General features: G+C 38.9%; 1 protein-coding gene across 8 annotated transcripts in view; it reads left to right on the forward strand.

Annotated features, from left to right (window-relative positions):
* SETX (senataxin) overlaps positions 1-24,381 on the forward strand; it is an 80,995-nt gene that overhangs the window by 31,923 nt on the left and 24,691 nt on the right. For all 8 annotated transcript variants that reach the window (XM_082468062.1, XM_082468060.1, XM_082468061.1 and 5 more), the window contains 4 exons: positions 7,036-7,135; positions 19,643-19,816; positions 21,923-22,155; positions 23,528-23,695. In XM_082468062.1, coding sequence (XP_082324188.1) covers positions 7,036-7,135; positions 19,643-19,816; positions 21,923-22,155; positions 23,528-23,695 — 675 coding nt within the window. The remainder of the gene's footprint in view (positions 1-7,035; positions 7,136-19,642; positions 19,817-21,922; positions 22,156-23,527; positions 23,696-24,381) is intronic.

The following is a 24,381-nucleotide window of genomic DNA, read 5'->3' on the forward strand; positions in this document are numbered from 1 at the left end:
GTAAGGCACATCCTTCAAGCTTCCTGAGAAAAGAACGTGTAGGAGGTAAATTTTGAAACTTTGCCTGTCTTAAAATTTCTTTCTATTTTGCCATCTCTGTCTGTCTTTGTTGTTGTCGTCGTTCTACTTCCTTGGAGACTTTCTCAGCGTCTGAGTCTATTGAAAAATTTTTGAGCATATTTTTAGTTTCACGGAACTCTTGTTCTCTGATTATTCCTTTTTATAGGATTCTGTGCTTTTTTCATGTACATGGTATTTTTTATTACCTGAAGTTAATTAATGATGAGTTTAAAGTTAGTTGAAAGTTTTCCTCTCTTTGCATCGTCCCTGTTTTCCCAGTTGCTTTTTTCCTATTCATTTTAGTGTCTGCAGACCTTTCATGTTAACTCCTTTCTTCACGTGTCTAATGATTTTTGGTGGTTTACTCACATTTAAGAACAGGATACTAAAAAGCAGATTGGAGCATTGTTCATAATAGCCAAAAGTTGAAAACAACCGAGATGTCCATCAGGAGATGAATGGATAAACAAAACATGGTATATGCATACAATGGAATATTAGTCTACTATTAAAAGGAATGACCCGTTATATGTACTTTTACCTGTTCTTTGATGAACCTTGAAAATATTATGCTAAGTGAAAGAAGTCAGGTACAGAAGGCCACATATTGTGTAATTCCATTTATATGAATTTTCCAGAATAGGCAAATCCGTAGAGACAGAAAGTGGATTAGTAGTTGCCAGGGGATGGGTGGGGGCGCGGGAATTAGGACTGACTGCTAATAGGTATAAGGCTTGTTTTGGGATGGTGGGAATGTTCTGGAATTAGATAATGGTAATGATTGCACAAAATAGTGAATGTACTAAAAACACACTGTAGTGTGCACACTTTAAAGTGGTGAATTTTATATTGTGAAATATATCTCAACTTTGTAATGCTATAAGAAAAGAGGATGTATTTAAATAATGACAAGTCAAAAGAGATGCTTAGGAAAACAGATACTTTTACTAAACTGGTCCTTTATTATTTGCACTGTGGACGTCAAATGTGATCTGAAGGACACCAATCACATGGTGAAATCCAAATTAGTTTCATTCTTTATTAAGATTATATGCTTAGGTATAGTTATAATCTATATTTTGTTACATGTAAGATTTTAAAACAGATTAGAAGCTCTGAGTGAAAGGGATAGGCTTGTTGACCATTGGCATTTTATTGGGAAGCCTCATCCCCACCCTCATGTCACTCTTTATAGTCTTTTTTTTTTTTTCCCCCCTCTTAGTGAGATCAGATTTCCCCAAGAAGAATCTTCAGATCGATTGCCTGGAAAGCATGGGCCTGATGGGGAGCTGACTGTGGGGTGAGGGTGGGGGCAGAGGTAAGGGTCCAGGCATTCAGTATATAAACATTTGCTTAATTCCCTTTTTTAAAAAATTTATTTTATTTTATTTTTTAAATTTATTTATTTATTTATTTTTGGCTGCGTTGTGTCTTCGTTGCTGCACGCGGGCTTTTCTCTAGCTGTGACAAGGGCTTCAGTAGTTGTGGCTCGCGGGCTCTAGAGCGCAGGCTCAGTAGTTGTGGCGCACGGGCTTAGTTGCTCCGCGGCATGTGGGATCTTCCCGGACCAGGGATCGAACCCGTGTCCCCTTCATTGGCAGGCGGATTCCTAACCACTGCGCCACCAGGGACTTTCCCCCCCCGGCCACCTTTTTATTTTTTAAGTACAGTATCCCCTCTCTGTCTGCTGCCCCACAGCCAGAGACTGTCACACTTTATAGAGATGAAACCGCTATAGCTTTTTGCTGGGAACAGGGAGGGGCAGTCTCCCTTCAGCCCTCCTCCTTCTAGAGGTGTATGTCAGATGCTTCCTGCTTAGAGTTCAGCTTCTTGGACTTCCTGAGTTAGTTAACCATTCATCCATCTGCTTACCAGCTTCCCAGATTTTGATACTCTTGCCTCCTCTTCTGTTTTCTTCATCCTAATGAATTAATCCTGTTGTGAAAAATCCCTTGGGTGTTTTAGTGGGGTTTCAGGGGGAATGAAAGGAAATGCCTGTGTTCAATCTGTCATCTTTACCATGAAGTTTCATCTTGTTCTTTTTTTTTTTAACCATGTAGTGAAACAGCATTGTTTTAGCATTTCTAGTTTATATAGGCCAACATTTATTAATGGTATTATTAATATACCTTGATTACTTTTTTTTTTTTTCCCCCCACTGTACCGTGTGGCTTGTGGGATCTTAGTTCCCTGACCAGGGATTGAACCTGGGCCCTCAGCAGTGAAAGCGCTAACAACTGAACTGCCAGAGAATTCTCAGATACCTTGATTACTTTTCATTTTTATTCTTTCTGATAAGCCAGAGACTGTGGCATCAACCAAAGTCTTGGGCCAAGGCTTCTTACCCTCATTTGGATGTAATTTGACTTCATGATATTGTTTGTTAATGGAATGCTGAAGTGTGTTTAGAGTCCTTTGACAAAAATGTGGTTGGTATCCTATTTAGGACATGAAATGCAGTGTTTGGTTATCCAGTTATTATGTCTTATTGCAGGTGGAATGCAATGACCTTGCGTAGAATTATCCCTTGCCCCAAAGGGCAAATGAGCAAATTCAACTTTTAGAAATATGAGTCTCTTGAATAAAAAAAAAAAAAAAAAAATCCCACAAGGACTCAGAGGCAAAAAATATACAAATCAATTTTCACAGCAAAGTAAAGGAGCTGTTACAGTGGAGGATTACTGGACTGAATGTCAATATTATGACATAGTATGAGTGTGTTTCGTGTTTGGTAATTGCAATCATTGTTGCTTTTGTTGTGGTCATCCGTTTACAATGCTTGGTGTCAGTTGATTTATCTCTTGTAAAAATAAAATACAGTCTGTGTGGGGAAAAAAAAAAGAAATATGAGTCTTTTGTGTACTGATGTGACTGATAGAGGATATATTAGTGTTTAATCCTTACGTTTAACACACAGAAGTATTAGATAAATGTGCACTATTTTGACAGGGACCAATTTTTTGGGTCAGTTTTGGCAAATACTCTTTTCTTAAAGTTTCGGTTTGCTGGTTCTGTCTGCAGTCCCCTTCTGTTAACCTGTGTGTGCATGCACGTATATGCAGAGTGTAATTGGCAGGCGCTTTTTAGGTTGTGTAGACAAGGAGCAGGCAGAAAGGGGGCTCTTCTGGAGTACCAGCTGTGATTCTTAGTGCCCAAACCCCTTATAGGGAGATTGCACCGTTTTTTAGCTAATTTCCAATTATAATTTGTTCTGTGAAGGAAACAAAACAGGTTGATATGATGAGCGACATGGGGAGGCTGCTTTTGAGATCAGGCTGAGAGCCAGGAGAGGAGGGTTTTGTGCAGAGGAGGGGGGAGGGTCAAGACTATAATGCTTTGAGGTAGGCCTAACTGAGCATGTGTGAGCAAAGAGATTAGGCTGATGTGGCTGGAGTGAGGTAACTTAGAGGTAAAGGGAAATGAAGTAGGATTGGAGAAATCAGTCAAGAGCTGGATGGTATACAACCCTGTAAGTGCAGGTTGGGGTTTCATTCTCAGTACAGTGAGAAGATGTTGGAGGATTTTTAGTTGGTTGGTGTTTAGGCTGGGGGAGTAGCAATATGTAGTAGTTTACTTTTTTTTTTAAAAGAAACATTCTTAGTTGCTCATTAGAGAATAACTGTAGAAAGGTAAGCATGGATGCAGTAGACCTATCGGGGGCTATTATAGTAGCCCAGGAGAAAGATGATGGTAGCTTGATCTAGGTGGTAGCTATGAAATAAAGAGAAGTGAATTCATTGGGCGTAAATTTTGGAGATAGTACTCAGTACTTATCTCTTTTTTTCTTGGTATAAATTTATTTTATTTATTAATTTTTGGCTGGGTTGGGTCTTGGTTGATGCGCACAGGCTTTCTCTAGTTGCAGCGAGCTGGAGAAACTCTGCATAGCATCCCGCATTATCAACATCCCCTACCAGTGTAGTACATTTGTACAACTGATGAACCTACATTGACACGTCATTACCACCCAGAGTCCATAGTTTTCATTAGGGTTCACTCTTGATTTGTACATTCTAAGGGTTTGGACAAACATATAATGACATGTACCAGTCCTTTAATATCAGAGTACTTTCACTGCCCTAAAAACCCTCTGTGCTCTGCCTGTTCACCCTTCCCCAGTCTCACCCCTGGCAATCACTCATCCTTTTACTGTCTCCATAGTTTGCCTTTTCCAGCATGTCACATGGTTGGAATCACACAGTATGTAGCCTTTCCAGATTGGCTTCTTTCACTTAGTAATGAGCACTTCAGGTTCTTCCATGTCTTTTCATGGCTTGATAGCTCATTTCTTTTTAGCACTAAATAATATTCCATTGTCTGGTTGTACCGTAGTTTGTTTATCCGTTCACCCACTGAAGGGCATCTTGGTTGCTTCCAAGTTTAGGCAGTTATGAATAAAGCTGCTGTAAACATCCACGTGCAGGTTTTTAACGTAAATATAAGTTTTCAGTTCATTTGGATAAACATTGAGGGCACTATTGCTGGATCCTACAGTAAGAATATGTTTAGTTTCATAAGAAACCACCGAACAGTCTTCCAAAGTGGTGGTACCATTTTGGGAATTCCCTGGCGGTCCAGTGGTTAGGACTCTGCACTTCCACTGCGGGGCGGGGGCGGGGGCACAGGTTCGATCCCTGGTCAGGGAACTAAGATCCCACAAGCCACGTGGCTCGGCAAAAAAAAAAAAAAGAAAAAGTGATGGTGCCATTTTACATTCCCACCAGCAATAAATGAGATTTCCTACTGCTCCACATCCCCGGCAGCATTTGGTGCTGTCAGTGCTCCAGATTTTGGCCATTCTAATAGGTGTGTAACAGTATCTCATTGTTTTAATTTGCATTCCTTTGATGACATAAGATATGGAGCATTTTTTCATATACGAATTTACAGTCTGTATATCTGCTTTGGTGAGGTGTCTGTCTAGGTATTTTGCACATCTTTTTCATCAGGTTGTCTGTTTTCTTACTGTTGAGTTTTTTCTTTTTTTTATGAATTAATTTTATTTATTTTTGGCTGCATTGGGTCTTGGTTGCTGTGCGCAGGCTTCCTCTAGTTGCAGCGAGCAGGGGCTACTCTTCATGGCGGTGCGTGGGCTTCTCATTGCGGTGGCTTCTCTTGTTGCGGAGCACGGGCTCTAGGCACACGGGCTTCAGTAGTTGTGGCACGCGGGCTCAGTAGTTGTGGCTCACGGGCTTAGTTGCTCCGTGGCATGTGGGATCTTCCTGGACCAGGGATCGAACCTGTGTCCCCTGCGTTGGCAGGCGGATTCTTCACCACTGCGCCACCAGGAAAGCCCTTCTCCTTCACCTTTAAAGGATAATTTTGCAGGATTCAGAATTCTAGGTTGGTAGGTTTTTTTCTCTCAACAGTCTAAATATTTCACTACTCTCTCCTTGCTTGCATGGTTTCTGAGGAGAAGTTAGATGTAATTCTTATCTTTCCTCCTCTATAGATAAGGTGTTTTTTCCCACAGGCTTCTTTCATGATTTTTTTCTTTACCTTTGATATTTCATATCCCTGAAGTTTGAATATGATATGCCTAGGTGTAGTTTCTGGCATTTTTTCTGCTGGGTCTCGGAGCTTCCTGGATCTGTGGTTTGGTGTCTGATGTTAATTTTGGAAAACTCTGAGTCATTATTGCCTCAAATACTGCTTCTTTTCCTCTCTCTCTTCTTCTCGTATCCCCATTATGTGTATGCTGCATCTTTTGTCATTGTCTCACAGTCCTGGATATTCTGGGGTGTGTTTTTTTTCCCCATTTTTTTTTTCCTCCTTGCTTTTCAGCTTTGGTAGCTTCTATTGCTATAGCCTCAAGCTCAGAGATTGTTTCCTCAGCCATGTCCGGTGTACTAATGAGCCCGTCAGAGGCATCCTTCATTTCTGTTACAGTGTTTTTGATCTCTAGCATTACCTTTCGATTCTTTCTACTTTACATCTCATTCATTACATTATCCATCTATTATTTCATGGTCTCCTTTTTTCCATTAAACTCTTAGTATATTAACTATAGTTTAAAAAAAAAATTCTTGGTCTGATAATTCCAGTATTCCTGCCATTTCTGACAGGTTTTAGTGCTGCTTTAGTCTGTTCAAACTGTGTTTTTTGCCTTTGAGTATGCCTTGTAATTTTTTGTTGCAAGGTGGACGTAATCTACTAAATAAAAGGCACAGCAGTAGGCCTTTAGTGATATAGAAATGAGGTATGGGGGAAGGGAGATCATTCCATGGTCCTATGATAAGGTGTCACTCTTCTAGTGAGCCTTTGCCTCTGGACGAAGAACTTTGCACCACATGCTTCTTAGTTTCCCCCCACCTCCGTGGGTGAGACAGGATGGTTAGAATGGGCTGGAGCTGGTTTTCTTCCCTCAAGTAGGTTAGGCTCTGATAAAATCCCAGCAAGTTTGACTCTGGTAAAATAGCTTCTCATAGATCAGGCCTTGTTAAGAAGGTCTAGAATGCTCTGGTGTATTTCAGAATGGTTCCTTTTCCCCAGTCCCCACCAACCCCCCACCTCCGCTGGAAGCACACAGGGAATTTTCTCCAGTGTTCACTGTGAGGGCCTGTTAGAGCTCCTAGAGGTAAAACTCACCAAAGTGTGGGGTCCCTCTTATGACTGGGTCCCCCTAGAGTTTTTAAGATAGTTGTTCATGCTGAGCCTCCAACAGTTTGTCACATCCAGTTCAGGTTTTCCTCCTGGCGTGGAGGTTTCTACTTAAGAGTTTTCTGCTCTGGTAAGTTGTGATTGTCTGTATCCACCTTTTTGTCTCTTTTTACTTGTTAGGATGGAGTGGCAACTTCTAAGTTCCTTACATGCCAAGCTGGAAACCAGAAGTCCCAAATTAATTTTTAATGTTTGGGTTACACGGGAATTCTAGGTTCTGGATTTTATGGTTGCTTACTGTGGAAAATTTTGCTGTTTAACATTGGCTTTTCAGGTGTTTTTGCTTTCTTAATTTGCTTTTTTTGCTTTACATAGGTGGCACAGGAATGGACCAGCTCTCCAAACAAAGAGAAATTCCATCAGTTGCATTTACGAAAATTTCCTGCTGATTATAAAAAATACTGGGAGTTTGTGGGTAAGTTCTTTGTTACGTAACTTGGGCTATATCATATAATAATTGGAGATTGCTATTTGAGGGAACATAATAATTGTTTGAATTTTCTGGGATATAGGTTTCCTAAGGTGAATTTGTAACCTCTTACTAAGAATATGTTTAAAGTCTTTAATTAATGAGGATAATTACTGGCACAGTTATAAATATGAAATTCATGGTTTTAACCATTGTGCAATCAGAATACCACAGGCCAAAGTGTCCCTAGATGCTGGGCAAGGGAGAGAGAAGGTGAGTGAGGGAGTTTGACTGGCAGGGACGGAGGGGGTGTTGACATGATCGTGCGTACAGATTCTGAGTAAATCTCTCTGCCGTCTCTGCTCTCATTTCATGAGTGGTCTGGAGCACGTGTCACAGTTATGTCTTAGTTATAAATAAACCAAGCATTTAGAACCCTTTAAGATAAAAAGTATAAATTCTCGGGCTTCCCTGGTGGCGCAGTGGTTGAGAATCTGCCTGCCAATGCAGGGGACACGGGTTCGAGCCCTGGTCTGGGAGGGTCCCACATGCCGTGGAGCAACTGGGCCCGTGAGCCACAATTACTGAGCCTGCGCGTCTGGAGCCTGTGCTCCGTAACAAGAGAGGCCGCGATAGTGAAAGGCCCACGCACCGCGATGAAGAGTGGCTCCCGCTTGCCGCAACTGGAGAAAGCCGTCGCACAGAAACGAAGACCCAACACAGCCATAAATAAATTAAAAAATTAAAAAAACAAACAAACAAACAAAAAAAAACCAAAAAAAAAATCCCTATCTAAGAGTAAAAGTTGAGAAGCAGCCCTATACCTCCTTGCCCCCTTCCCTTTAAAAAAAAAAAAAAAGTATAAATTCTCCGTCTGCCTCCTTCCCCCTTGCAATCCATCCTACTCCATAGATTCACTTAAGGAAAAAAGCATGTACATATATTTGGGGGGAAAGGTATTATATGTTCACTGTGGAATATTCAGATATTAGCCAATAGTAAAATAAACATCACTCACAGTTCCCATCATTCAGAGATAATCCTATGAACATAGTAGTGTATATCTTACTGCTAGACTTCCTACTCATCTGAGTGAAGTGGGGGTGGGAGGGGGTGGGAGGGTGGGTAGGGTTATTTTACCTAAGTGACTTTTTTCATGTATTTATTCAGCAAATATTTACTGACTTTATACTACCTGATAGTGTATGATTCTAGATGCTAGGTATGTAGCTGTGATGAAAACATAGAATTCCACCTTCATGAAGCTTACATTTGACTTATTTTCATTTAATCTATTATAAATGTCTTTTCAGAGATAAATAATAATAGCATGTTCAGCGTTTGTAGTTATTCCATTGTAAGCATATTCCATAGTTCTATTTAACCAGTAATTTCTAGTTAGACATGTACATTATTTATGGTTTTTTACGGTTACACTGAATAAATCCCTTTGCTAGATCAAGCAGTGTGTGCATTTTAAGACTTTTGATTCATATTGCCTCTGTCTATGAAAAAGAATACCATTTTCACTTCTAACATAAGAATGTAAGAATGTATCTCTTCTCATTTGCTAGTTTAAACTTTTCCCCCAGTTTTATATGGAAAGTGTATCTCATTTGAGGTTGTAGTTTTTGTCCTCAAATCTTTATTGGTCTTTTGTATTCTTGGGGGGGGGCAGTTAATTGTCTATTCATGCCTATTGTCCTTTTTTTTTTCTATTAGGGAGGTTGTTTTCTTATTTGTGTGCATTGTTGTAATTTTTTTTCAATTTCATTATTTGCTGTTCAGTTTCACATGCAGTTTTTGAGGCAGACAATTTTTATCTTCACATGTTCAAAAATACCGTATTTATTTCTTTACCGTTCAGTTGGTTTTAGAAATCAGATAAATACTTCCATATTTTCTTGTAGTAGTTTTATATTTCTTTTTAATATTTAAATCACTGATTTATCTGCCATTTATCTTGATGGTATGATAGAATCACATAGCATTTACTCTTGGGTCTGACTTCTTTCACGTAACATGTCTTCGTAATTCATCAATTTTGTGTGCATCTTTGGTATTTTTTTTCATTGCTGTGGTGGTATTTCAATGTGTGACTATGTCACAATTTTACTGTTGATGGACATTTTTATTATTATTATTTTAAAGAAGTTTTTTTGGCAGTGCCACGCGGCTTGTGGGATCTTAGTTCCCCGACCAGGGATTGAACCCGGGCCACAGCAGTGAAAGCGCCGAGTCCTAACCACTGGATCGCCAGGGAACTCCCGTTAATGGACATTTTTTTCAGCAGTTTAGGCCTGTGTGTCAGGGCTCCCCAAGCCCATCCCCACATTCAGTGATTCGCTAGGAGGACTCACAGGAATTATATTCATGCTCATGGCTGTGACTTAACTATGGCAAAAGGATACAAAGCAAAGTTAGCAAAGGGAAAAAGCAAACCAGGAGCAAGTTTACAAGAGTCCTTTCCCAGCGAAGTCACACAGGACGCACTTAATTTTCCCAGTAGTGAGGTGTGACAACCCATGTGACATATTATCTACCGGGGAAGCTTAGAGACTCAGTGCCTAAAACACCCTCTGCCTAGCCCAAATTCATGACTTTCACAAGTAAAGTGGGTGTTTGACATAAGCCGTAGAGAAAAAATTTGGCAAACAGGTAAGGTACAGTGAGCCATTCTCATCAGCAAATGATGAGAGCTGTCCGGAAATCCAAGTTCCCAGATTCCACGGGGGGCCAACCTTGTAAGCAGGCCTTTCTAAAGATAGCAGCCTCAGGCCTGCTTCTACACACAGCATTTTATGAATAATGCTGCTATGATCATTCATGTGTCTCTTTGTGTTATGCGAGGGCGTTTTTGTGGAGTCTGTCTCCTGAAGTGGGTCTCAAGAGTCTCAGGGTATTATGCGTGAGCTTAACGTGAGTAGATAACGCCAAGCCAGTCATGCAAAATGACACGCCCCCACCAGCGTATGGAAGTCACATTGCTCCGTGTCTGTGCCAACACATTTGTGTTGATTGTGCTGTTCATTTTAGCCGTTGCAGTGTGTGTGTATTGAAGGCCATTTGTGGTTTTATTTTGTAATATCCTGGCTATCAGTGAGATTGAGCACCGTCTCATATATTTAGTAGATGCTTAAGTAACCTCTTTGGGGAAGCACCTATTAAAGACTCTTGTTCATTTTCTGTTAGTTGTCTTTTTCTTACTGATTTGTAGTGAGTTCTTTATATAATCTGGATATAAACCATTCTCCCACTTTGGCTTGCATTTTGACTCTCTTAGTGATGTCTTTAAAATTCTTATTTTATTCTTGTTTAGAATTTATTTTTTAACATAACAAATGCATCTATGTATTTTTTATGGTTAATGGTCTGTGCCTCATTTAAGAAGCCTTTCCCTGCTGCAGGTCATAAATATATTATCTTAACGTCTAGAACAGGTGTCAGCAAACCACAGCTTGCAGATCTACCCTGTATCCTGTTTTTATACTGCCCAAGAGTAAGGTTTTTACATTTTTTTTTTAAGGTTTTGAAAAAAAGATGATGATGAATATGCAACAGACACCATATGTGGCCTGCAAAGAAAAATCTGGCTCTTTACAGAAAGTTTGCCAATCCCTTTTCTAGAGGCTTCACTGTTTTGCCAACCTGGCATGGATTTTGTACACGAGTAAGATGTACGGGCCATGTCTCATTTTTTTTCCCTAACGGAGATGTAATTACCCCAGTAGTGTTTATTGAAAAGATTATCCTTTCTCCATGGTCTGCAGTGCCATATTTGTCATAAATCTAGTGTCCATTTAATACACTGACCTTTTTCTGGACTCCTTTCTTCTTTATTGGATCATTTGCCTACCTCTTTGCCCATATCACGTTGCTTAATTTTACTTAATTAAGCTTTATTATAAACTTTTAATGAGCAAGTCCGCTTACCTTGTTTTGCCTTAAGAGTACGTTGGCCATTCTTGTCCCTTTGCATTACTGTGTAAGTTTTAGAGGAAAAAAAAAAAAATGTGGAAATTTGTTAAGAATTGACATCTTTCTAATACTGATTTGAATAAGATACATATCTTCAGTTATTTAGGTTTACTTTCAGTAATGTTTTACAGTTTTCTAGGGAGAGATTTTGCAGATCATCATTGATTAGATTTTTTTCTTTTGGTGTCGTTTGTAATTATTTAAGTGACTATCTCTAAAAGATATGGACCTAAAAATTCATAGTAAAACATTATTTTGTTGCTAAAGTATTAACCATGATTTCTTAATATTAGATAGCTAGACAGTGTTCAAGTTTTCAGTTTCCTCATAAAGAACAATTTATTTCAGTCTGTTTGAATTAAAATCCAAATTAGGTCCACTCATTGACATTGTTAATATGTCTTCTTCAATTATAATTGTCTCCTTCATGGATTTCCACACCCCCCCCCCTTTGTAATTTATTTGTTGAAGAGATTGTGTTGTTGACCCTGTAGAATTACTGTCTGTGTCTCGCTGATAGCATCCCCCTGGTGGTGTTTAGTATGTTTTTCAGTCCTGTGTATTTCTTGTAAATTGATAGTTGGATCTAGAGGCTTGATCAGATTCATTTGACCTAATATTTTTGGCAAAACTATTTCATAGCTGGGGTTGGTGTGTTCCTTTATCAGGAGGTGCTTGATCTCTGATTTCTCTTTTTGTAATATTTATAACCGTTGATCCTTTTTTTTTTTTTTTACATTTTAAAGTAATAACTAGAATTATGACTTACAACATTATACCAAAACATATAAGATTTTTAGAAATTTCATGTAATGTCTGAAACATTTATATTAACATATTTCCATACAAATAACCCAATGAAAGTTTAGTATTAGTTGTTTTGTTTGTTTGTTTGTTTTTATACTGCAGGTTCTTATTAGTCATCAGTTTTATACACATCAGTGTATACATGTCAATCCCAATCGCCCAATTCAGCACACCACCATCCCCACCCCACTGCAGTTTTCCCCCCTTGGTGTCCATATGTCTGTTCTCTACATCTGTGTCTCAACTTCTGCCCTGCAAACTGGCTCATCTGTACCATTTTTCTAGGTTCCACATACATGCGTTAATATACGATATTTGTTTTTCTCTTTCTGACTTACTTCACTCTGTATGGCAGTCTCTAGATCTATCCACGTCTCAGCAAATGACTCAATTTCGTTCCTTTTTATGGCTGAGTAATATTCCATTGTATATATGTACCACAACTTCTTTAACCATTCGTCTGTCGATGGGCATTTAGGTTGCTTCCATGACCTGGCTATTGTAAATAGTGCTGCAGTGAACATTGGGGTGCATGTGTCTTTTTGAATTATGGTTTTCTCAGGGTATACATGCCCAGTAGTGGGATTGTTGGATCATATGGTAAATCTATTTTTAGTTTTTTAAGGAACCTCCATACTGTTCTCCATAGTGGCTGTATCAATTTACATTCCCACCAACAGTGCAAGAGGGTTCCCTTTTCTCCACACTCTCTCCAGCATTTGTTGTTTGTAGATTTTCTGATGATGCCCATTCTAACTGGTGTGAGGTGATACCTCATTGTAGTTTTGATTTGCATTTCTCTAATAATTAGTGATGTTGAGCATCTTTTCATGCGCTTCTTGGCCATCTGTATGTCTTCTTTGGAGAAACGTCTATTTAGGTCTTCTGCCCATTTTTGGATTGGGTTGTTTGTTTCTTTAATATTGAGCTGAATGAGCTGTTTATATATTTTGGAGATTAATCCTTTGTCCGTTGATTCGTTTGCAAATACTTTCTCCCATTCTGAGGGTTGTCTTTTCATCTTGTTTATGGTTTCCTTTGCTGTGCAAAAGCTTTGAAGTTTCATTAGGTCCCATTTGTTTATTTTTGTTTTTATTTCCGTTTCTCTCAGAGGTGGGCCAGAAAGGATCTTGCTGTGATTTATGTCAAAGAGTGTTCTTCCTATGTTTTCCTCTAAGAGTTTTATAGTGTCTGGTCTTACATTTAGGTCTCTAATCCATCTTGAGTTTATTTTTGTGTAAGGTGTTAGGGAGTGTTCTAATTTCATCCTTTTACATGTAGCTGTCTAGTTTTCCCAGCACCACTTATTGAAGAGACTGTCTTTTCTCCACTGTGTATCCTTGCCTCCTTTGTCATAGATTAGTTGACCATAGGTGCGTGAGTTTATCTCTGGGCTTTCTATTCTGTTCCATTGATCTATATTTCTGTTTTTGTGCCAGTACCATATTGTCTTGATTACTGTAGCTTTGTAGTATAGTCTGAAGTCAGGGAGGCTGATTCCTCCAGCTCCGTTTTTTTCCCTCAAGACTGCTTTGGCTATTCGGGGTCTTTTGTGTCTCCATACAGATTTTAAGATTTTTTGTTCTAGTTCTGTAAAAAATGCCACTGGTAATTTGATAGGGATTGCATTGAATCTGTAGATTGCTTTGGGTAGTATAGTCATTTTCACAATATTGATTCCTCCAATGCAAGAACATGGTATATCTCTCCATCTGTTTGTGTCATCTTTGATTTCTTTCATCAGTGTCTTATAGATTTCTGAGTACAGGTCTTCTACCTCCTTAGGTAGGTTTATTCCTAGGTATTTTATTCTTTTTGTTTCAATGGTGAATGGGATTGTTTCCTTTATTTCTCTTTCTGATCTTTTGTTGTTAGTGTATAGGAATGCAAGAGATTTCTGTGCTTTAATTTTGTATCCTGCAGCTTTACCAAATTCGTTGATTAGCTCTAGTAGTTTTCTGGTGGCATCTTTAGGATTCTCTATGTATCGTATCATGTCATCCGCAGACAGTGACAGTTTTACTTCTTCTTTTCCAATTTGTATTCCTTTTATTTCTTTTTCTTCTCTGATTGCTGTGGCTAAGACTTCCAAAACTATGTTGAATAATAGTGGTGAGAGTGGACATCCTTGTCTTGTTCCTGATCTTAGAGGAAATGCTTTCAGTTTTTCACCATTGAGAATGATGTTTGCTGTGGGTTTGGCATATATGGCCTTTATTATGTTGAGCTAGGTTCCCTCTATGCCCACTTTCTGGAGTTTTTATCATAAATGGGTGCTGAATTTTGTCAAAAGCTTTTCCTGCATCTATTGAGATGGTCATATGGTTTTTATTCTTCGTTTGTTAATATGGTGTATCAGATTGATTGATTTGCATATATTGAAGAATCCTTGCATCCCTGGGATAAATCCCACTTGATTATGGTGTATGATCCTTTTAATGTGTTGTTGGATTCTGTTTGCTAGTGTTTTGTTGAGGATTTTTGCATCTGTATTCATCAGTGATATTGGTCTGTAATTTTCTTTTTTTGTAGTATCTTTGTCTGGTTTTGGTATCAGGGTGATGGTGGCCTCATAGAATGAGTTTGGCAGTGTTCCTTCCTCTGCAACTTTTTGGAAGATTATGAGAAGGATAGGTGTTAGCTCTTCTCTAAATGTTTGGTAGAATTCACCTGTGAAGCCATCTGGTCCTGGACTTTTGTTTGTTGGAAGATTTTTAATCACAGTTTCAATTTCATTGCTTGTGATTGGTCTGTTCATATTTTCTGTTTCTTCCTGGTTCAGTCTTGGAAGGTTATACCTTTCTAAGAATTTGTCTATTTCCTCCAGGTTGTCCATTTTATTGACATAAAGTTGCTTGTAGTAGTCTCTTAGGATGCTTTGTATTTCTGCCGTGTCTGTTGTAATGTCTCCTTATTCATTTCTAATTTTATTGATTTGAGTCCTCTCCCTCTTTTTCTTGATGAGTCTGGCTAAAGGTTTATCAATTTTGTTTATCTTCTCAAAGAACCAGCTTTTAGTTTTATTGATTTTTGCTATTGTTTTCTTTGTTTCTATTTCATTTATTTCTGCTCTGATCTTTATGATTTCTTTCCCTCTGCTAACTTTGGGTTTTGTTTGTTCTTCTTTCTCTAGTTCCTTTAGGTGTAAGGTTAGATTGTTTACTTGAGATTTTTCTTGTTTCTTTAGGTAGGCTTGTATAGCTACAAAGTTCCCTCTTAGAACTGTTTTTGCTGCATCCCATGGGTTTTGGATCGTTGCGTGTTCATTGTCATTTGTCTCTAGGTATTTTTTGATTTCCTCTTTGATTTCTTCAGTGATCTCTTGGTTATTTAGTAACGTATTGTTTAGCCTCCATGTGTTTGTGTTTTTTACGTTTTTTTTCCCTGTAATTGATTTCTAATCTCATAGCGTTGTGGTCAGAAAAGATGCTTGATATGATTTCGAGTTTCTTAAATTTACTGAGGCTTGATTTGTGACCCAAGATGTGATCTATCCTGGAGAATGTTCCGTGCGCACTTGAGAAGAAAGTGTAATCTGCTGTTTTTGGATGGAATGTCCTATAAATATCAATTAAATCTATCTGGTCTATTGTGTCATTTAAAGCTTCTGTTTCCTTATTTATTTTCATTTTGGATGATCTGTCCATTGGTGTAAGTGAGGTGTTAAAGTCCCCCACTATTATTGTGTTACTGTCGATTTCCTCTTTTATAGCTGTTAGCAGTTGCCTTATGTATTGAGGTGCTCCTATGTTGGGTGCATATATATTTATAATTGTTATATCTTCTTCTTGGATTGATCCCTTGATCATTATGTAGTGTCCTTCCTTGACTCTTGTAACATTCTTTATTTTAAAGTCTATTTTATCTGATATGAGTATAGCTACTCCAGCTTTCTTTTGATTTCCATTTGTATGGAATATCTTTTTCCATCCCCTCCCTTTCAGTCTGTATGTGTCCCTAGGTCTGAAGTGGGTCTCTTGTAGACAGCATATATGTGGGTCTTGTCTTTGTATCCATTCAGCAAACCTGTGTCTTTTGGTTGGAGCATTTAATCCATTCACGTTTAAGGTAATAATCGATATGTATGTTCCTATGACCATTTTCTTAATTGTTTTGGGTTTGTTTTTGCAGGTCCTTTTCTTCTCTTGTGTTTCCCACTTAGAGAAGTTCCTTTAGCATTTGTTGTAGAGCTGCTTTGGTGGTGCTGAATTCTCTTAGCTTTTGCTTGTCTGTAAAGCTTTTGATTTCTCCATCAAATCTGAATGAGATCCTTGCCGGGTAGAGTAATCTTGGTTGTAGGTTCTTCCCTTTCATCACTTTAAGTATATCATGCCACTCGCTTCTGGCTTGTAGAGTTTCTGCTGAGAAATCAGCTGTTAACCTTATGGGAGTTCCCTTGTATGTTATTTATCCCTTGTATGTTTTTCCCTTGCTGCTTTCAGTAATTTTTCTTTGTCTTTAATTTTTGCCACTTTGATTACTATGTGTCTCGGCGTGTTTCTCCTTGGGTTTATCCTGTATGGGACTCGCTGCGCTTCCTGGACTCGGGTGGCTATTTCCTTTCCCATGTTAGGGAAGTTTTCGATTATAATCTCTTCAAATATTTTCTCTCGTCCTTTCTCTCTCTCTTCTCCTTCTGGGACCCCTATAATGTGAATGTTGTTGCGTTTAATGTTGTCCCAGAGGTCTCTTAGGCTGTCTTCATTTCTTTTCATTCTTTTTTCTTTAGTCTGTTATGCAGCAGTGAATTCCACCATTCTGTCTTCCAGGTCACTTATCCGTTCTTCTGGCTCAGTTATTCTGCTACTGATTCCTTCTAGTGTAGTTTTCATTTCAGTTATTGTATCGTTCATCTCTGTTTGTTTGTTCTTTAATTCTTGTATGTCTTTGTTAAGCATTTCTTGCATCTTCTCGATCTTTGCCTCCATTCTTATTCCGAGGTCCTGGATCATCTTCACTATCATTATTCTGAATTCTTTTTCTGGAAGGTTGCCTATCTCCACTTCATTTAGTTGTTTTTCTGGGTTTTTATCTTGTTCCTTAATCTGGTATATAGCCCTCTGCCTTTTCATCTTGTCTGTCTTTCTGTGAATATGGTTTTTGTTCCACAGGCTGCAGGATTATAGTTTTTCTTGCTTCTGCTGTCTGCCCTCTGGTGGTTGAGGCTATCTAAGAGGCTTGATGGGAGGCTCTGGTGGTGGGTAGAGCTGACTGTTGCTCTATAACCGTTGATCCTTAATGCCTAGATTAATTATTTTACTAAAGGATACAAAATGGTGATTTTTTATTTGATCATTTCTTCATTTATTAGCTATTGTAGTTCTATAAAGAGAAAGTGCTCCATATTATTTGATTATTCAGTAGTATACTTTATAAAGAAGGGTAGAATAAGTATTGATACTTGACTCCTGACCAGTTTTCAAAATAATGACTTAATTCTCTGCAAGTGCTGGGTTGACCAATGAACTTTTAAAAAATTTTTTTTCGTTATAAACACATGGACTTAAATACACTTCTGTTTCAAGTCTTTGTAATTGGCTTCTTCAAGTTGGCTCCTAAGCCCGTTAGACAGGACCCTACTAGTCTTTGAGAGCTTTCTTTGCTACCTGATATAATCGATACCATCTATATTTTTTATCCTGTATGTGAGCTTGTGATTTTCTAAGTAGCCTTAGTATCTTTGGGTAGAAAAAGTTATTTCAAGATCAGTATTGGCATGTTATATGCTGTTAACAAGTAATACATGTAAACATAAGGATACAGAAAGGTTAGAAGAGAAAGATTGGAGAAAGCTACTCATGCAAACCCAACTAAAAGAAACTTGTTTTGCTCTGTTAATACCAGACTAAATAGACTTTACGGCAGAAAAGCATTATTTGAGATTAAAAGAGAGTATTTCACAGTGATAGCAAGTTCAGTTAACAGAAGATAGGACCATTTTGAATACCTAATAAAATATATAAAGAAAAAACTGATAGAACTAGAGTATACTCTTTACATATATGTGAGACCTTTGAACCATTCATTTTTTTCTTTTCTTTTAGTTTGGAAATTATACCTCAATTTTTACCTCTTTTGCCATTTAGTAGTTCAGGTGAAAACTTAACAGCGTGCATGATTGATTTAAAAGTTTACAGTTTTAATCGATACTTTAAGTGTCTCCATAGATAAGGCAAAATCTTAAAAACTTTAACCCTGTTTATCTGTTCCACTTTGTATATTATTATTGTTACGTATTTTAACTCTATATTTTAAACTGTGTAAGACATACAGTTGGTCCTCTGTATTTGCGGGATTTGCATCATCGGATTCAACCGTGGATTGAAAATATTCAGGGAAAAATATTCCAGAGAAACATATTTGCTATGCACCAGCACCTATTTACATACCACTTATGTTGGATTTACAATTATGTACATAGCGTTTGCGTTGTATTAGGTATTATAAGTAATCTAGAGATGATTTAAAGTGTACTGGAGGATGTGCGTGGGTTATATGCAAATACTACGCCATTTTACATAAGGGACTTGAGCATCTGAGGATTTTGGTGTCTGCGGGGGTCCTGGAACCAATTCAAGGACTGTACGACTGTACTCTGTGTAGTGCCTTGTGCAGCCCTTTTTTGTTTGTTTGTTTGTTGAGTGTACTAGTTCATGTATTCTCTCCTGGTGCTTTGCTTATCTCTAATATGTTGGTCATTGTCTTTGGAAAGTTATTTAAAAAATAATCAGAGGCCTAGGGTGATAGGATGTCTTCTTCCAGAGAGGATTTTTCTTTGCTTCTGCCAGGATTCTGGGAGTACTAGCAATGTGGGATCATCTTAATCTGGTTTAAAGGATTGAGCTTTCCTGAAGTACTCGGGTGAATTGAAGCTGCCTTCATTCTTGGGTGTAGTCCTTCATGGTCCCAACCTGAAGCTTGAGGGCTACCAGGATGCCTACTCTATCTATGCAGGCCCTGGAGTCCAGTTTTTGCCTCTTTTTTTGTACAAGGCTATCCCAGGTACTGCTCAAGTTCCTGGCTGCCACTCCCTGAAGAGTTCAGATGTTTCTAGGGAAAATACTGGGCTGACCCCTATGGATTTCCACATTGTTCTGGATCTCAACAGAATAATTCTTCATTGTTGTATTTGCTCTCTGATGCCTTCAAATAGACATTTCTTACATGATGCGTTTTAAAAATTCTTTTTTGACTTAGTAGTTCAGTCTACTTAATCCTAGTACTTCGTGCTTTGGTTCGGTATGTTGTTGCTGGATTTGGCAGTTGGTACTGAACTTTTTAACTTCAGAGCTTGCTCTGTTTTCCCAGCCCCATTTATTTTACTACTGTCCTTTTCACCTTGTTTGAAATGCCACTAGTAGGCTCAAAATTCTTATGTGTACATGGATCTGTTTCCAGATTTTCTCTTGGGATTTTGAAAGTAGGGCACAAAAGTGGAAATTTCTTGATTAAAAACTAAGATAAACTTCAAGGAAAAGAAATTAATTAGCTACTTTTGTTTTTATGACTTCATCTATTTTGGCTTTGTAGCAGTTTTTAAGAAGACTTTTATAATACTGTGTGATCAATATTTGACAATGCTGACTAGCTTAGACTATCATTTTGAAGTATGTACAAAGTCCACTAGTGCTGTATACTTGCTTGAACTTAGTACAAGGGTTTAATATCCTTTAATCTCATGTAAAACAATTCTGTTAGAATAAATGCTGACTTCTTATTGTTTTATAGTTTATCTTGAGGAATGTGAACTAGCTAAACAGCTTCATCCAAAGGAAAATGATTTGGTGTTTTTGGTTCCTGAAAGACTAAATGGAGAGAAGAAGGATATCGAGAGACATCGCATGCAGGATCCCCATGAATATTACTGTGGTTATGTTCATAAATTCCGCCGCACTTCAGTCAGTAAGTACCTAATGAGACACTGAAGAGAAATCTGTCAGCAGCTCATCGTTTAATTTCTCTCTAAATTAGGCTTTACTAGCCATGTATTTGCTATACATTTATTTACCAGCCCTATATTTGCTGTACGTTTACCAGATGTGTATTTGCTCTGTGTTTACCGGACTGTATTTGCTGGGTTGATCACTTACCATTCAGAGTCCTCTTTTAGTTTTTCTGGACTCAGCTGGAAAAGGCCCAGCATTTATTGCTTTAGACTTAGGATTTAAAAGCTTTCTTTTGTAATGTCTTCTCCTTCTAGTAAATTCCTTCATCTGTCAGTGTGTTTGTTATAAAACAGACAATTTGCAAACCATCTGTTTGTTAAATCACATTCCAACCTTGGTTTTGTGGCTAATTATTGATGAGCAGACCAAACACATAACTCATTGTAAGGCAACTAGAGGGGTTTAGTGTTTCATCACTCCCATCCATCGTGTTGTAGGGACTTCTCTCCCTAAGGTAGCGTAACAAAAATAATGTTAGCTTGAATTTAAGGACTACTGACCATGTGCCAGCCAGTGTGCCCTGTCCTTCCTGTGCGCGTTTATCGTCTTTCCCCAGAGCCCTGCAGAGCAGAATGGTCTGTTCCCTGCTCGTTGGGAAGTCAGAGCTCAGGGACGTTAAGTAACTTATCCAAAGACATCCTTAGTATTCAACCCTAGGTCCAGAATTGAAACCTAATTTTGTTTGACTACGAAGTCCACACGCTTGATACATGCCAAGCCGCCTTTTTGACATTGCTGCTCTCTTAGTCTCTGTTATGTGAAGAGAATATGTGATCATTATTCCTTCACCTTTTTGCATCATATCTTAAAAATAGCAACAAAGCTCTTAGAGTTCAACATTGTGACGCATCATAACTGGTGTGCCATGTTTACTATTGTGTGATCAGAGCTCAGTTCTTTGTGCAAGATGCATTTAGCAACAGGGATGTATAGCTTCATCTGTGCTTTCAACTCTTACAAGTGGTTACATTTGCCGAAGTTCTGTTTCTAAGATTTAGAAACGGTTTCTGTCTCCTTCCCTGAACTCCTCATGCATCCAACTATCTGACATCTCCATTTGGAGATTATTAGACATTTCAAACCTACTCCAAAAAGAAACACTTGATTTACTGCCTGACATCTGCTGTTGCTTCGGTTTTTCCCATCTCAGCATGTGGGACCTCCATCCCGTTCTTCCAGTTGCTCACCCCAAAACCTCAGAGTCGTCCTTGAGTCCTGCTTTCCCTCACACGCTCCATCTAATGCATCAGGAAATCCTATTGGATCTTCCTTTGCCATATATCCTACATCCAAGCGCCACCTCTCCTGCTACCTCCTGGCCCACACGACCATTCACTTTTACCTAGATGTTAGCCTCTTAAGTTGTCTTTTTGTGCTTTTTCCATTGCAGTTTATTCTTCATTCGCAATAAGTGATTCTTTTAATGTGTGAGTTAGTGCATGTCACTTACCTGCACGGAGCTGTCCTGTGCTCTTGACCTGACTCAGAGTCATGTTCAGAGTGATTAACTGCAGAGCCCTATGTAGTGTAGCCGCATTTACTGTCTTGGTCTTCTAGCTCGCTTCTCCCTGCTTTTCCTTCTAGCCATTCTGGCCTTCTCCCTGTTCTGAAAATAATCCAGGCACCTCGCTGCCTCATTGTCTTTGCAGTTGCTGATTGCCTGTAACCCACTTTCCCCGGTTACGGGCATGGCTCACTCACTTAATGTCATGTCTCTGCTGAAATATCATCTTATCAGGAAGACCTCCTCTGACTCTCCTGTCTACAATAACACTCCCTCACAACCCTCATCGCTTCCTCATCCCCCTTCTCGGCTTTCTTCCTAGCACTTACCATCACCTGACATGTTTATTTGCTTATCTGCCCCCTTCTTCTAAAAAATAAGCCTCCAGAGGACAGGAATGTTGCCTGGTTCTTAGGAGGCATTCAGTAGATACTTAGAAGATTATTTAAATGATGTATAAAAAACATGTTACAAAACACCTCGTTCTGAATAACCTTTTTAACTGGACACTGTGATTCACTGGTAACTGAAATTGCTTTTTCTCCTTCTTGATAATAGTGCGTAATGGGAAATCGGAGTGTTCCCTTTCCATCCAGACGCAACATAATTTACCAGTCAATTTAAATGAATTCGTGAAATGTCTTGTAATCAGCTCTCTGGTGACTACACAAAGGAAGTTGAAAGCCATGTCTTTGCTGAGTGGTCGGAGCCAACTGGCCAGAGCCATTCTGAATCCAAACCCCATGGACTTCTGTACAAAAGATTTACTAACTACAGCATCTGAGAGAATTGTGAGTGATAGTCATTTGATAACAGGGAAAGTCAGAACATTCCATGTCAAGATGTTAAAGCATCATGTTGTTTTTTTTTTTTTTTTTAATATTTATTTATTTATTTATGGCTGTGTTGGGTCTTTGTTTCTGTGCGAGGGCTTTCTCTAGTTGTGGCAAGTGGGAACCACTCTTCATCGCAGTGCGCGGGCCTCTCACTATCATGACCTCTCTTGTTGCGGAGCACAGGCTCCAGACGCGCAGGTTCAGTAATTGTGGCTCACGGGCCCAGCTGCTCCGCGGCATGTGGGATCTTCCCAGACCAGGGCTCGAACCCGTGTCCCCTGCATTGGCAGGCAGATTCTCAACCACTGCGCCACCAGGGAAGCCCGCATCATGTTATTTTTATCTGTCACACGTTCCCTTTTGTCTACAACAAAGACATAGTCACCATGTGTGCCCAGTGACATTTTTAGTGCTTAGTTTTCTTTAATATTGCAAAGTAGTTCTTTGTGTTAGGTTAGTCAGCTTACCTCAGGAAAAAAGGTAGAGTGCAAAAAGGAATTGAAAATATGCTTGAAGAGCAACATTAAAATGTGAGGTGAACATCCTACTTAACTGTTTGTTAGGTGATTAAATGCAAGAGTAAGAGTAGGTTTAATGGAATGAATTTTGCATTTGAATGATCAGTGGAGCATTGACTGGTATTGTTGCCAGTGTGACGATGAAGTTGTGATTTTGTGTGAACACATATTTCTCATTGTTGTAAGAGTTGTGTGTAAGTTCCAGGAAATTCACACAGAGACAGGCGGAAGGAAAGGAATGTTATTTGAACCCCTGTCTTGTGTTAGGGCCTTCATATGCATTTTCTCAGTCAGTTCTCACCCTCTAAGGAATCCCAGATTTAATGATTGGCCAACGGTTGAAGCCCAGAGAGGTTAGGAGTTTAGAGACCTAGCTTTTGAGTGAAACTGAGGTGTAGACTCAGATCTGACCCAAAATCCATGCTTTTTCGACGGTATCACTTGTGTTAGGAAAGGAAGTCTTGGCATGTTTTTACTGTCTAAAGAGAGAATTGACTAAAATGGGAAGAACCACAGAATAAAAAGAAGAAAAGTGCAAAACAGTTTATTGTGATCATCTTTATATAAGAATCACAAATAAAAATATAGTTGTTGCAGATGGACTGAGGCCTGTAGACACTCATCAGTAGCTCTTTCCAGTAGTGAAAGTGGTTCTTAGATTAAGGGTCATTTTGGAGTCTTGCCTGATCATCACCAAAGCTTCTGCCTGACAAAGGTCAGCAGCAATTCAAACAGATGTTTTCCACTCTCTTGCTCTCCTGTGCCATCACAGGAACAACCACTCGTTCTCACTAATGTCTTTTGTATAGATTGCCTACCTAAAAGATTTCAATGAAGACCAAAAGAAAGCGATAGAAACTGCATATGCCATGGTGAAACACTCCCCAGCAGTTGCCAAGATCTGTCTGATTCATGGACCACCTGGGACAGGAAAATCAAAAACCATTGTGGGCCTCCTGTACCGCCTACTGACAGAGGTAGAGTGTGCACGAGGGCATCTGTGCCCTTAATTGAGTATGTTGTTTTACTTTACTCTAACTAACGTGTAAATAAGTACTAAAGTGCGTTTTTTTCCCTTCACTTTTGTGTATCTTTTTGATACTGTGTGGAACTATATCAGATAAACCGGTAGCAGAGGTAGAGAAGGTTATAAGACATAAAGGGAACAGAAAATGTTATCTTGTGTGAAACTAATGCTAAGGGCTAGAATGGTGGTCTTCAGGCTTTATTATAGGTCACAGCTAATCCCAGGAGACCATCTTGAATGTATTCCTGGGCTACATTTTGAATTGAATATTGAATAAAATAAGTGGATAGTAAGGTAAGGCTCAGAGAAGTTACTGTAAAATTTTATGCCAGAGCAATTTTTTGGGGGGGGGGCACGCCATGCGGCATGCGGGATCTTAGTTCCCCGACCAGGGATGGAACCTGGGCCCTTGGCAGTGAGAGCACCGAGTCTTAACCACTCGTTTGCCAGGGAATTCCCTGCCAGAGTAATTTTTTAACATCAATATAAGATGTAGGTGCTTTTACCTACTTTTAACTATTTATTAGGGGAACTTTCAAATATATGTGGCAGTAGAGAAGAACTATAACACTGCATAATAGAGCTCATCAGTATTTTTTGTTTGTTTGTTTGTTTGTTTGTTTGGTGCAAATTGTC

The sequence above is a fragment of the Balaenoptera physalus genome (assembly GCF_965194825.1).
Source record: "Balaenoptera physalus genome assembly, chromosome: 7".
In the NCBI taxonomy this organism is placed as follows: Eukaryota; Metazoa; Chordata; class Mammalia; order Artiodactyla; family Balaenopteridae; genus Balaenoptera; species Balaenoptera physalus.